We start from the raw sequence: 13,551 nt of genomic DNA, 5'->3' as shown, positions 1-13,551 counted from the left end.
CGAAGTCATAAATTCTTTCCCGCATATTATTATAATTTGTACGTTGATTATTTGCACCTTTTTTCCCCAACACCGATTGTCATATCGATATGCGATTGTTCGAATCTCCAGAAATGACGTCATGATAGAACAATGTCTTATCGTTAAATAAACCCTCTTCATTGTTCTTTGTGATTTATCGCGTAGCAATCTTATAGTTGTAGTTAGTCTTGAGCCAAACATTTTGAACTCAATGTCACCTACCTTCATTATCATGGGTTAATCAAAGATATGAAGAAATACCGAGATAAGTTGAAAATAAGTAAACACCCATCTTTTGCCCAAATTAATGATATTCCTGTTGTGAGGAAATTGGTGTCTGTTATGAAATGAGTTATTATTATTGTTATTTTTAATTGTTGACCTTGAATGCATCTTAAACTAACCTCAAATTTAACCATAAGTGGGATGAATGCGTTCTTGCTGAGATCGAATGGGAAGAAACTTTGAGACTTAAGACTATTTTAGATACCATATTGAGATGGTTTCAGTTCGGAATTATCCACAGGACTCTATCAAATATCTCAGATTATGGGATAACAATTTATGCTCTTTTACTCACGTATTATGGGAGTGTAAACAAGTTCAATATTTTTAGCAATCTCTGCTAAGCTTACTTTATAAAAAGTGTCCACATAGCCACAAAATGAAACTTGACCTTCAGCTTATCCTGTTTGGTTTCAAGGAGAATATATACTTGTGGTATAGAGGACCAGTTGTTCAACAGTCTTTATTATAAGTTAAAGAATTGAAAAGTATGTTAAATTGTAATCACTTTAAACATTGGATCTGTCTGCTTCTGGAGTTCAGTGATCTAGATGTAGTGTACATTGTTTCTGCTTACTTAAATTTCTGTGTTGGTTTTTCACTTTATTTATCGTTTTTGTGGCTTAGTGAGTGAGTGAGTGAGTGTGACCTGAGTTCACAGAATTCATACCTCTTATATCATTGTTACTCTATCAACAAAATTAATGCAGCTTCTGAAATTCATTTGATAATTTTTCTTGTGTTGTTTACCAGTGTCTTTATGTCCCTTTTTACTTGAGCCGGGGCGGTCGGGTAGCCTAGTGGTTAAAGCGTTCGCTGGTCACGTCGAAGACCCGGGTTCGATTCCCAACATGGGTACAATGTGTGAAGCCCATTTCTGGTTTCCCCCTCCGTGATATTGCTGGAATATTGCTAAAAGCGGCGTAAAACCATACTCACTCACTCTTACTTGAGCCGGGCACTACCCTTGGTGCCTGGTCTTATGACTCTTATCTGTAACAGGGACTCAGGAAGATGGTATGATAATCCATTACAAACGAATGAAGTGGTTATTTCTGTATTATTTGAAATATGAGTGAGTAAGTGGGGTTAAAAGGCACTTCGAACAGTATGACAATTATATCACTCGTCACGTTTTTGAGGTGAGCCCGAAAACCACTTGGCGAAACCCACGAGCATAGCTATGGCGCAGAGAAACAGAAACATGAACAGAACGAACCGAGATTCGAACCCACGATGGCAGGTTGATGCACTAAGGGAAATGGACTTCGCAAAAATTGCCTCCACTTGGAGGAATTTAACCCCGGTCTTCTGCGTGACGCTTTAACCTAACCACAACGGATAAGCAAGAATCTGCGTTCGGTTAAATGTAAACGCGACTTTTAGTATATTTCGAGCGGTGATGAAACTTCCGGTTATGAAATTTCCGCTTTCAAAACGTCAAGGTATCAGCTGAGACTTGACTACAAATGTTTGATTGTCAGTAGAAGAACGACTGATATATTCCGAGACAAATTAATTAACATTGCAATAAAGCGACTTAAAGAAACGCTTTCAGGTGATTTGACATATCCACGAAGCTTGTTAGGCTAGCACCCTCCGTAGTTTCGATTTCATTCAAGTTCGGAGATTTCATTTTCTTTACTCTTTACGCACTTTGAGTAGGCCCAGATTTCTGTATTTCCCATGAAGAATTCCAACGTTATCCGTGAAACCAATGGCTGATTTGTTTAAGTACACAATGAGAAGTACCATCAGTGATACTGATCGAATTTAGGCCAAAAATTATACTCTGAACTAGTTTGCCGCTTCAGTTGTTTTATGACATTGATGTATGGAACTAGAGTATGTGTATGGTTCTCATATATCCATTTTTGTTGTGTTAGATAACGTTCATGGTCGTTTCTAACACTTCTCATCATCAATCGTGGTCCACTGACCCTGAAAAAGACATTTATGTGACTTGTAAGGACATGTCACTCCATTTGTGAGCAATATGGCGTTATTCTGAAACCATTCAAATATTTTTCACTGGTAATGACACTGAATATTTCAAAGAAAGATTACTGTAGTGTCTGCAGCAAATTTCACTATTTCATATTAATATTACATTACTAATTCTATGGCTTTGGAGTAGAGGTAACCTGTATTTCCCTGATGACAGGAGGTTTTCCCTATCTGCCTGCCATAGGCATTTAGTTTAGAATAGAATACACTGAATAGTTTAATAAATGAACTTTTACAGTCAGTTAATTCCTTTGCCTGGGAAGATGGGACTTCTGATCCCACAGTTCTAAATCTCAGATCTATATCACAGTGGGGTTGGGTAGCCTTGTGGTTAAAGCGTTCGCTCGTCACGATGAAGACCCGGGTTCGTTTCCCGACATGGGTACAATGTGTGAAGCCCATTTCTGGTGTCCCCCGCCGTGATATTGCTGGAATATTGCTAAAAGCGGTGTAAAACCATACTCAGTCAGTCTATATCACAGTTCATTGTACCTTTGCTCCATTGTTTGAGGCACATATGTTCCGCAACTCAGACGGTGTATTAAGTTGACACAGAGTTTTACCACTCACGAATGAAGTAATTTTGAATAAAAACAATGAAATTTCCAATTTCTATTGTCAGAGCGTTTTGGTTTAAAATAATAACGATACCAATGATAATGGGTTTGTGGTCGTTCTGATATGAGGCCGTTTTGACTATAACCCATTTAACCATAGCTTAGTCAGAGAGGAAGACAGTTCACTCGCAATCCCATCAATTTCCGTCTATCATTTGTACATTGTATAATTTTTGTGTTATCAAAATACATTTCTGTTCAAAGTTTTCCTCATCCAATACACTTTGTCTAATAATTTTATTCACCCCATATGTTGTTTTTGTTATTTTATCAGAAATGTTTTAATGTACAACACAAGGGAAGGCACATGGAACATAGAAGACACAGATGACAATGTGAATTCAATATCACCAATGTTGATACCACCTTAAGTTAGACATCTAATGCATAGATAATGTTTCAAGTGCAAGAAAATATTTTGATAGATCATCTAATATGTGTACATAATAGAATTGACCCGTGAAGATCAGGGGTAGAATAGGTCTTCAGCAACCCATGCTTGCCGTGAAAGGCGACTATGTTTGTCGTAAGAGGCGACTAATGGGATCAGGTGGTCAGGCTCGCTGACGTGGTTGATGGATGTCATCGTATCCCAATTACGTTGATTGATGCTCATGATGTCAATCACTGGATCGTATGGTCCAGACTCAATTATTTACATACCGCTGTCATATAGCTAAAATATGGCTGAATGCGGCGTTAAACAAACAAACATAATAGAACTATTTTCTTTTAGAGATTTATTGAGAATATATTGCAAATTTTGTTATGCATCACATAAGTTGAAAGTGCAGTATAAACGTTTTGGGGCATGTTGATATTATAGTTACATTGATATAAGAGGTATGAGTGTTATGAACTCACGTCACGCTCACATCACACTCACATCCACTTACTTTTTGTACTAAACCACAAAAAATGTTGTTTTTTTAAACTGTTATACATGTTCTATTAACGATGAGTTTTATTTTCTCTTGGAACATCCTTATTTTCAATCGAGTAGAGAAATGTTTTTGCTGCCCTACTATTATACTTCTCCTTTCATTGATATATTATCCCAGCTTCTCTTCAGCATCAGTAACCCTGCAGTTAATAAAAGTGTATCTTTATGTCTAAAAAGAAACCTACCCAGATAAGCACCTTATCGATATATATGTTTCGAAATAGCGCACTTTATGCATTTTTGTATATGCAGCACTATGTGGCCTCATACGCAAGTACACTTGAGACTTGTCACTAATACATGAACTGTTTTAATTATTATAATGAGAGTTATTATAATTGTTTGGTGGTTGTATTTATTGAGTAATTTTGAAAAATGAATCCTTGTGTATTATTCATTTCAAAAGACAAATTTTGGAATGAAAATGAAAACAGATTGTGGAGGAAGTCTTTATAGTCTTTTAGAAGTTGGATGACAAGGAGTATTCAGGATCTCACCTGTGAAGATCTGGGGTAGAATAGGTCTTCAGCAACCCATGCTTGCTGTTAAAGGCGACTATGCTTGTCATAAGAGGCGACTGACGGGATCGGGTTGTCAGACTCACTGACTTGGTTGATGCATGTCATCGTATCCCAATTGCATGGTTTCGATACTCATGATGTCAATCACTGGATTGCCTGGTCCCGACTCGTTTATTTATACACCGCCATCATATAGCTGGAATATTGCTGAATGCGGCGTTAAACAACAAACAGACAGACAAAAACAGGATTACAACGTCTTTATTACTACTTGTCAGGGCTGCTTCTTGGCCATCCATAATTCACCCGATGAAGGGGAAGAAGTTGCCCTGAAAGTTATGTATGTTTCATAAAGAAGTTGTAATTAATAATAATACTCCTTGTGGAAATTTGTGGTTATCAATAATATTTTATTTCATTTGTCATCAAACTAATGAAGTCGTTTTGGTCAGTGTTTGTCCCATATTCACCGATTATTATTGTTTGTCTGAACCATACTCATGTTTTTGGGGTCCGTCGAAGTTGTAAATGTCCTACATCACTTTGGGTTTTCCTCCCACATTAAACTGACATACTGAAAAAAAAATATAAGGGATCATGAAATATTTGTATATATCGTACCATTTAAACAAACTCAAAGAAACTGTTTTGTTGAAATGTAGATCTTGATTATCGATCACATTGTCTTGACTGGGCGCCGCCATTTTGTTTGAAGTGCAAGTGATATGAGACTAAGAGGTGGAATCTGATTGGTCAATAGGAGCAACATGGAAGGGACATACTTCGTAATAGCCACTGGTGGCGTTAAATGTCCAGCATCACTTTGGGTTGTCCTCCCACGTTAAGCTGCATGCAGTGATATACTAACCCCCCAAAAGCTTGACTATGAAAAAATATCCCCCACGATATTCATACCTCTTAACTGCTTTTGTTCAGTTTATAACTGGAATAGTGTTCAAAGTAGTGTTCGAGTGTACCTCCTTTTAAATAAAACTGCCACACTAAACATAAAACAGACAAGCAGCTCACTTTCTAAATGCAGAAACAGTTGTCTATAGGTATGATTTTAAAAGCTTCTGTTCCAGATGGATGTTTGAGAACAGACTAGAGACATGACGGAGCTCAAGGAGAAAGCTCTGGATAGACTGAAAGCCATCTTTCCCAACCATTGTGAATACATTTTGTCGGACATCATCAACACACACGAGAGCCATGGTGGCTGTCTGACGGAAGACAAGCTGGTTGTCCGATGTGTCAACCAGATCCTAGAAGGAGGTTGGTGAACTTTGTGATGTTTGTTTACATCTTCAGTGTTGCACTGAAGCCATAGTTGACATGCCTTTATAGCTCCTATTTGTCATTTTTTGGTTCCAGATCAGCTCCATACTTGCAACATAATAGCATGTCCCAATGAGTTGAGTTGTTCGATATAGCTTAAAAGGATAAATGAATTGGTTCTCAGGCAATGACTTGTTCAAACTAGTATCAATCTCATTAAAATCAGATCTTAGTTCTCGCTGCCGCTAAACAAAGATCTGAGGACATCCCATTACGGGTCACGTCAGACCGACCTTTCGCAAACTCTGACCGACCAATGGAATTGCTGACAAGATGTCGACATAAGCCAATCAGAAGGCAGCTTTCTTGTGCTTTACGGCACTAATTTCAAATTGGCGACTACGCTTCGAAACATTTTGTCAATTTCTCGATATAAAATTTGAAACCTGAACAAAAGACCATTCTTGAATGGCTAATATATGGTCTAGATTGTATAGATTCAGTCGTTAAGCCCGTAACTATCGTTCGGAATACCCTGTTTTAAGGTTTTCGAGGCTGCATGATTAGAAATCACATTCCGACTGTCACTTTCATGATCTGGTAAGCGACGCACTGATTGGTAGGATGAAAGGTTGTTCTGACGTGACCCCTAATGGGATGTCCTCAGATCTTTGTTTAGCGGTAGCGAGAACTAAGATCTGATTTTAATGAGATTGAACTAGTATGTAACCACATAAACACTTGTGTACCGTCAACCTTGGATTCCTACTCATATTGCCGCCATGACCATAACACAAGATGCGCAGTAAAGCAGTGCGTCTCTAAAGGGAAGTAACTGTGTGCTGTATTGGATCACATTGTTTTTAAGTATGAGGATTCTTATTTGTTTTAAAAAATGGAAATAAAGACGAAACATGCAGTGGACTTAATGATGATGCAGCGATGCCTGAGAACCCAGACAATTATGTTTTTTAGCCTAAAGAAATTAAAAAAACTAAGTTGGTTAACAACACTGTGCATTATAAATTTCAACGTAGTCTTCTCATTGTTGTGTTCCTGTGTGTCTTTTCTGGTTTGTATTTACTGATCAAATGCAGGCCTCAAGATACATGCCCTCTACTGCCGTGAATTACGCATAAAAAAATACATCTTGCTTATTGTTAATTAGATATGTACATCACAGTTGTGAGATTACCGGTATGTGACATGTGACATGTGACCCACTTGGCAGTGTTCCCGGTGGCTTTTGAAACTGGTGGACTGGCAACTGGCAAATTACCAGTCCCCCCAAGTTTTTGTAGGTCCGAACTTTCAACATTTAAAAAATGTATGACAATTACCTGGTTTGAATATTTTCAACATTATGTTCGATGCAGTGTACGTTCATAGCTGACAAATGCAATGATTTCATCTCTGAAGACATCTACACGTCATTCATGCAAAGTTCAGTCACAATTTTCTCTCTTTTTTGTGTGGAATACTTCACTTTGGTTTGAGACTAAGTCGCCAGAAATATTTATATAACCTTGAAGCAAAGAGAAATGTTATTATCTTGCACTAAAATTAAACAAAGGGAAACCCTGATGGTTAGGCAAGCTGACTTTGTTCGAAATATATACTTGTATGAATATCGCCAATGTTTTGTTCAACAACAAAGATTTATAAGGTACTCTATTTGCCGGTCCACAGGGACTGGCAGTCACATGAATTACCGGTCCAAATCTAATTTTACCGGTTAAAAACTGGTAATTACCGGTAAACGGGAACATCGCTTGGGGCAGCCATGAACAGATGCAAATATGAAGTCACCTGAACAGCATTTTATACAGAATTATTTTAAGAAAAGGTCTATTCATTTTCTGAGGACATCCCATTACGGTTCACGTCAGAACGACTTTTCATCTGACCAATCAAAGCGTCGCTTACCAGATCATGAAAGTGACAATCGGAATGTGTTTTCTAATCATACAACCTCCAAACTGTTAACACGGGGTATTCCGAACGACAGTTATGACCCGTACAACTGATTCCGTCAAAATTATCGTCTATCTCTCGCATCCACTGGATAAACATTTGAACGAGGAGGCGTTGCAAAGAACGTGGGAAGCACTGCCATACAATCTCAACCATATATTAACATTCAGGATTGTTCGTTTGTTCCGTTTTCAAAATATTAATTGAGAACTGTGTCAACATATTTTTCAAGCATGGTGTGAAATGGAAGTCGCCCGGTTGAAACGAGTGCCGTAAAGCTTGAGAAAGCTGCTTTCTAATTGGCTGATGTCGACCTCTTGTTAGTCATTTCACTGGTCGGTCAAAGTTGGCAAAAGGCCGTTTGACGTAACCCGTAATGGGATGTCCTCAGATCTTTGTTTAGCGATAGCAAGAACTTAGATCTGATTTTAATGAGATTGGATTTCGAATGATCTGTCCCTTGGTATTTGTCTGTTATATCATGTCTGTCATTAGTTTGTGGGAATACTGTTAAAAGCGGCGTTAAAACCAACTCGCTCACTCACTCACTCACTCACTCACTCACTCACTCACTCACTCACTCACTCACTCACTCACTCACTCACTCACTCACTCACTCACTCACTCACTCACCCACCCACCCACCCACCCACCCACCCACCCACTCATTAGTTTGTGTTCGATGATAATGATATGTATCTATTTTCAGAACAAGCTGCAGAAAAGAGGCTAAAATCTTCCAAGCAGGAAACTGCTATAGCAGGTAACCATGGTATTTATCTACCAATTGTATTATCTTTTCATGTCAATAATATGTAACCATGGCAACCATGTCCATATTATATGAGGATGTTTTCATGTAACCATGTTCTTGTTTCATTCACATTATATGTATTCATTGGAAATGTTAACGGCTTTGTGTCATGTTTATGAAACGTGTAACCATGGCTTATGATATGTGATGCATGGCTGGCGATCTAGACACGGTAAAACTGTTTGTTGGCAGAGGCTAAGAAACAAGAAGAACATGAACAGGTTGCAGACAAAAGGATAATAAATGCCAAGAAAATCAAATCAGGTAACCATGGTGACAGTCAACCCTAAAGTTACAACTAAAATGAGGTAACCATAGTAACAGTGAATCATGAATACCCATGTAAAATGAAATCTTTTGTCCTTTTTAGGTCTGGGACGGGTAACTGGGGCACTCAGGTCAGGTGGGTACTGAGTAGGACCCGTGTACCCACAGGACTCCGAGGACCCGTGTTTGGTCACATGAAATATTTTTGAACGAGACAAATTATCTACAACTCCATTCTTACACGACAAGTTGCGAATGTTAGCATTTGTTTCTGACTATGCATGCATTCCTTCTAACTTTTAGATTTTTGAATAAAGATAAAGCTTCAGGCAACTTCAGTGTATGCATGACCAGATTGTTTTATACGTGTATCTAAATACATTTTGCCAGGGTCGAGTAATGGGGGTTTGGATACCCAGGTAGGGTTGTGTAATGGGGTGTTCGGTACCCGGGTAGGGTCGTGTAATGGGGAGGTTGGGTGCCCGGATAGGGTCGTGTAATAGGGGGTTTGGTACCCGGATAGGGTTGTGTAATGGGGGGTTTGGTACCCGGGTAGGGTTGTGTAATGGGGGGTTCGGTACCCGGGTAGGGTTGTGTAATGGGGGTGTTGGGTACCCGGTTAGGGTTGTGTAATGGGGGGTTGGGTACCCGGGTAGGGTTGTGTAATGGGGGGTTGGGTACCTGGGTAGGGTTGTGTAATGGGGGGTTGGGTACCCGGGTAGGGTTGTGTAATGGGGGTTGGGTACCCGGGTAGGGTTGTGTAATGGGGGGTTCGGTACCCGGGTAGGGTTGTGTAATGGGGGTTTGGTACCCGGGTAGGGTTGTGTAATGGGGGGTTTGGTACCCGGGTAGGGTCGTGTAAAGGGGGGGTTGGGTGCCCGGATAGGGTCGTGTAATACACGACAAGTTGCGAATGTTGGCATTTGTTTCTGACTATGCATGCATTCCTTCTAACTTTTAGATTTTTGAATAAAGATAAAGCTTCAGGCAACTTCAGTGTATGCATGACCAGATTGTTTTATACGTGTATCTAAATACATTTTGCCAGGGTCATGTAATGGGGGTTTGGATACCAAGGTAGGGTTGTGTAATGGGGTGTTCGATACCCGGGTAGGGTCGTGTAATGGGGAGGTTGGGTGCCCGGATAGGGTCGTGTAATAGGGGGTTTGGTACCCGGATAGGGTTGTGTAATGGGGGGTTTGGTACCCGGGTAGGGTTGTGTAATGGGGGGTTCGGTACCCGGGTAGGGTTGTGTAATGGGGGGTTCGGTACCCGGGTAGGGTTGTGTAATGGGGGGTTTGGGTGCCCGGATAGGGTCGTGTAATAGGGGGTTGGGAACCCGGGTAGGGTTGTGTAATGGGGGGGTTGTGTACCCGGTTAGGGTTGTGTAATGGGGGGTTGGGTACCCGGGTAGGGTTGTGTAATGGGGGGTTGGGTACCTGGGTAGGGTTGTGTAATGGGGGGTTGGGTACCCGGGTAGGGTTGTGTAATGGGGGTTCGGTACCCGGGTAGGGTTGTGTAATGGGGGGTTCGGTACCCGGGTAGGGTTGTGTAATGGGGGGTTCGGTACCCGGGTAGGGTTGTGTAATGGGGGGTTTGGTACCCGGGTAGGGTCGTGTAAAGGGGGGGTTGGGTGCCCGGATAGGGTCGTGTAATAGGGGGTTGGGTACCCGGGTAGGGTTGTGTAATAGGGGGTTGGGTACCCGGGTAGGGTCGTGTAATGGGGGGTTGGGTACCTGGGTAGGGTTGTGTAATGGAGTGGTTGGGTACCCGGTTAGGGTTGTGTAATGGGGGTCGGGTCATGTAATGGGGGGTTGGGTACCTGGGTCAGGTCGTGTAATGGGGGGTTGGGTGCCCGGGAAGTAAATTTGGACTTGTTGCAGCCCTAGTCATTTTGTATCATTGTTATGATCTGTAACCATGGTTTCAAAAGAAAGTTAAGATCATTGCAGCTACTTCATCTCTCTTGTGCATGACCTTTATGAAGATGTGTCCTATCAAGTAATAATATTGAAAGACATTGATGGGTAATTTTCAGGAAAGCGTAAGATATGCGAGAGAAGAATTACGCGATCTGTGACGAGAAAAGAGAACTGCAGGAAAGCAGGTTTGCTGTGGAATAATATTGTACTGAAACCAGTGTTGAAAACAACCCAGGGGTTCCCGTGTGAGAATGGTTGCTAGCAACTTTTGCTCGTCGTAAGAGAAGAACAAATGGATCGAGTGGTCCGATTCGGTGACTTGTTGATTGCTTCTCATCGTACTCCTGTGGCGTGGACATATGTAATCAACAATGATAGTTTCAGTCTCTGGATTGTCTGGTTCAGACTTGAATATTTTACAGGCCTCCGTCCTATACCTAGAATATGAACCCTGTGAACTTTCTATGATTTAAGTTGCACCAATTTTGATAATGATCTTTAAATATATCTTTGAAGCCAGCCATTGTGTAAAACTTATGGATGGTAAAAAAATATTATATAAAACGTTGATTTACAACCCCTGTATCACGATACATACCATACATTAAATTATAAGTTCTATTGGTGTAGGGGCGGTCGGGTAGCCTAGTGGTTAAAGCGTTCGCTCATCACGCCGAAGACCAGGGTTCGATTCCCGACATGGGTACAATGTGTGAAGCCCATTTCTGGTGTCCCCCGCCGTGATATTGCTCGAATATTGCTAAATGCGGCGTAAAACCATACTCACTCTATTGGTGTAAAAACATGTGAATGATAACAGGCTGTTCAACCTCCAGCCTATGCAGATTGTCTAGCATTTCCGGGTTGACTATAAACAGCATAACATTCACAGTGCCCTCTAGCCTATATGTTTCCGCCCTCCAACATCCCATCCCCGAACTCTGAAATTTGAAAACAAATGATTCAGGGTTTTGTTAAAAGTTCTGAGATAAAAGTGATGTGTTGTAATACGAATTGTATCGCACCAATAGTATAGGGATATGTATCATATTGTGACCCCACTGTATCATTACACCTCCAATGTTCATATCTGACTTCTTTGTAAATGGACCGACCCGTGAAGATCCTGGTTAGAATAGATCTTCAGCAACCCATACTTGCTATAAAAGGCAACTACGCTTGTCGTAAGAGGCGACTGTCAGGATTGGGTGGTCAGGCACGCTGACTTAGTTGATGAATGTCCTGGTATCCCAATTGCGTGGATCGATGCTCATGATGTCAATCACTGGATTGTCTGGTCCAGACTCGATTATTAACAGACCGCCTCCATATAGCTGGAATATTGTTGAGTGCAGCGTTAAACAACAAACAAACAAACAAACAAACAAACATTATAAAAGGACCAGAATCATTCAGCATTTGCTGATCACTCACTCTCAAACATAAATAAGGCTCATTCCTGCCTCTACCACAAGTTTGTAATATTGAATTCTGAAATGTATATCCCTTATGACACAGGTACTAAAGGACTGAAAAAGGGTCGGTCCAAAAAGACCACGCCTCCTGCCAGGAAAGGTTTGTCCTGCAGAAAGAACTGTTTGCATGGCGTTCACTTGTTCCACTGTTCCTGTTTATTGTTATTTGCTTCACCTGTGTTCATCATGGTCGCCCAGACTGCCTCTGTGGTCAAGTGGTAGAGCGGAAGGTTCCGGGTTTAAACCCCGGCCGTGTCATTCCAAAAGATGTTGAAAGATTCTACTTGTTAACCTGCCTTGTACTTGGCATTAAAGGTTAAAACAAGGACTGGTCGGCTTGGAGTCAGTATACTGTGTCCGAGTGGGGGTATTCATGTTAAACCGCGGAATGTTATCTAAGTGGGCTCGCACTATACAATTGGCATTATTCTGGACTAGTACAAGCAGCCACACACACATGTGCAGTAGGGCTGGGCTGGGTAACTCAGGTACCTGGGTCGGGTGGGTACTGAGTAGGACCCGGGTACCCACAGGACTACCCGGACCCGTGGTTAGTCACGTGATTATGTTGTTTAATGGCAAAAATGATCTAGAACTGTATGGTTACACTATAAGTTATAAATGTTCACATTTCTTTCTGACTTTGCACACATTCCTTCTGACTTGATATGTTCGCATAATAATAAAACATCAGTCAACTTCAGTGTATGCATGACAAGATCGGTTTATATGTGTATCTAAATTTATTTTGACAGGAGTACGGTCAAACCATTTTCAATCGGACATGTTTTACCTATCTCTTGAGACCTACAGCGGGTACCCGGGTTGGGTCGGGTCGGGTAATAGGGAGGTGGGTACCTGGGTAGTAAATCTGGACGTGTCCCAGCCCTGATGAGCAGGCACGTTCCTATGTATGTGCAAATATCTAGGACGTGACGTTAAACCCTATTCACCTCACCATGAAACGGGAAATGAATTGCTCAGTAGGAATGTTATTGTGGTGGTATGAATATGGATGAAGGTCCATGTTACTGTTTTTACTGCAAGAAAATATCAGCAACACTTTAGTGGGTACTAATCTACTTATGTAAACTGCTACTAAACATAGTAACATGTTTGTGTTTGTTTATTTAACCTTGGTGACAGGTGACATTTACATTTGATCTATTGAACATTCGTTATTTGATCATAATCTACCAGGAGACCATAGAATTCGGAGCCAGTGATAGATACTGCCGCTATGAAATTTCTCTGCTTGGCGCTTGAGTGGCCGTTTTCTAAGGGGATGCAACCTGCAATGCAGAGTTCCGTTCCTTTGGCTTGTGGGGCAATCTCATTAAAATCAGATCTAGGTTCTCGCTGTCGCTAAAGAAAGAGCTGAGGACATCCTATTACGGGTCATGTAAGAACGACCTTTCGCAAACTTT

The 13,551-nt window shown here is 41.0% G+C and overlaps 1 protein-coding gene across 5 annotated transcripts in view; it reads left to right on the top strand.

Moving 5' to 3' along the window:
* The first annotated feature begins 1,707 nt into the window (after positions 1–1,707).
* Positions 1,708–13,551, top strand: part of LOC124144013 (streptococcal hemagglutinin-like) — a 46,560-nt gene continuing 34,716 nt past the window's right edge. The window contains exons 1-6 of one of the 5 annotated variants that reach the window (XM_048385769.1): positions 1,708–1,751; positions 5,480–5,669; positions 8,356–8,409; positions 8,653–8,724; positions 10,766–10,834; positions 12,168–12,224. In XM_048385769.1, the coding sequence (XP_048241726.1) occupies positions 5,507–5,669; positions 8,356–8,409; positions 8,653–8,724; positions 10,766–10,834; positions 12,168–12,224 (415 nt within the window). In that variant the 5' untranslated portion in view covers positions 1,708–1,751; positions 5,480–5,506. Of the gene's footprint in view, positions 1,865–5,479; positions 5,670–8,355; positions 8,419–8,652; positions 8,725–10,765; positions 10,835–12,167; positions 12,225–13,551 lie in introns of all 5 variants that reach the window. The other 4 variants (XM_048385768.1, XM_048385770.1, XM_048385772.1 and 1 more) reach the window with 4 other exon arrangements.

This window comes from Haliotis rufescens, unplaced genomic scaffold (genome assembly GCF_023055435.1).
Source record: "Haliotis rufescens isolate VD_foot unplaced genomic scaffold, xgHalRufe1.0.p SCAF_6, whole genome shotgun sequence".
In the NCBI taxonomy this organism is placed as follows: domain Eukaryota; kingdom Metazoa; phylum Mollusca; class Gastropoda; order Lepetellida; family Haliotidae; genus Haliotis; species Haliotis rufescens.
The sequence above is the reverse complement of the archived record's forward strand: the minus strand, read 5'-3'. Positions and strand labels throughout refer to the sequence as shown.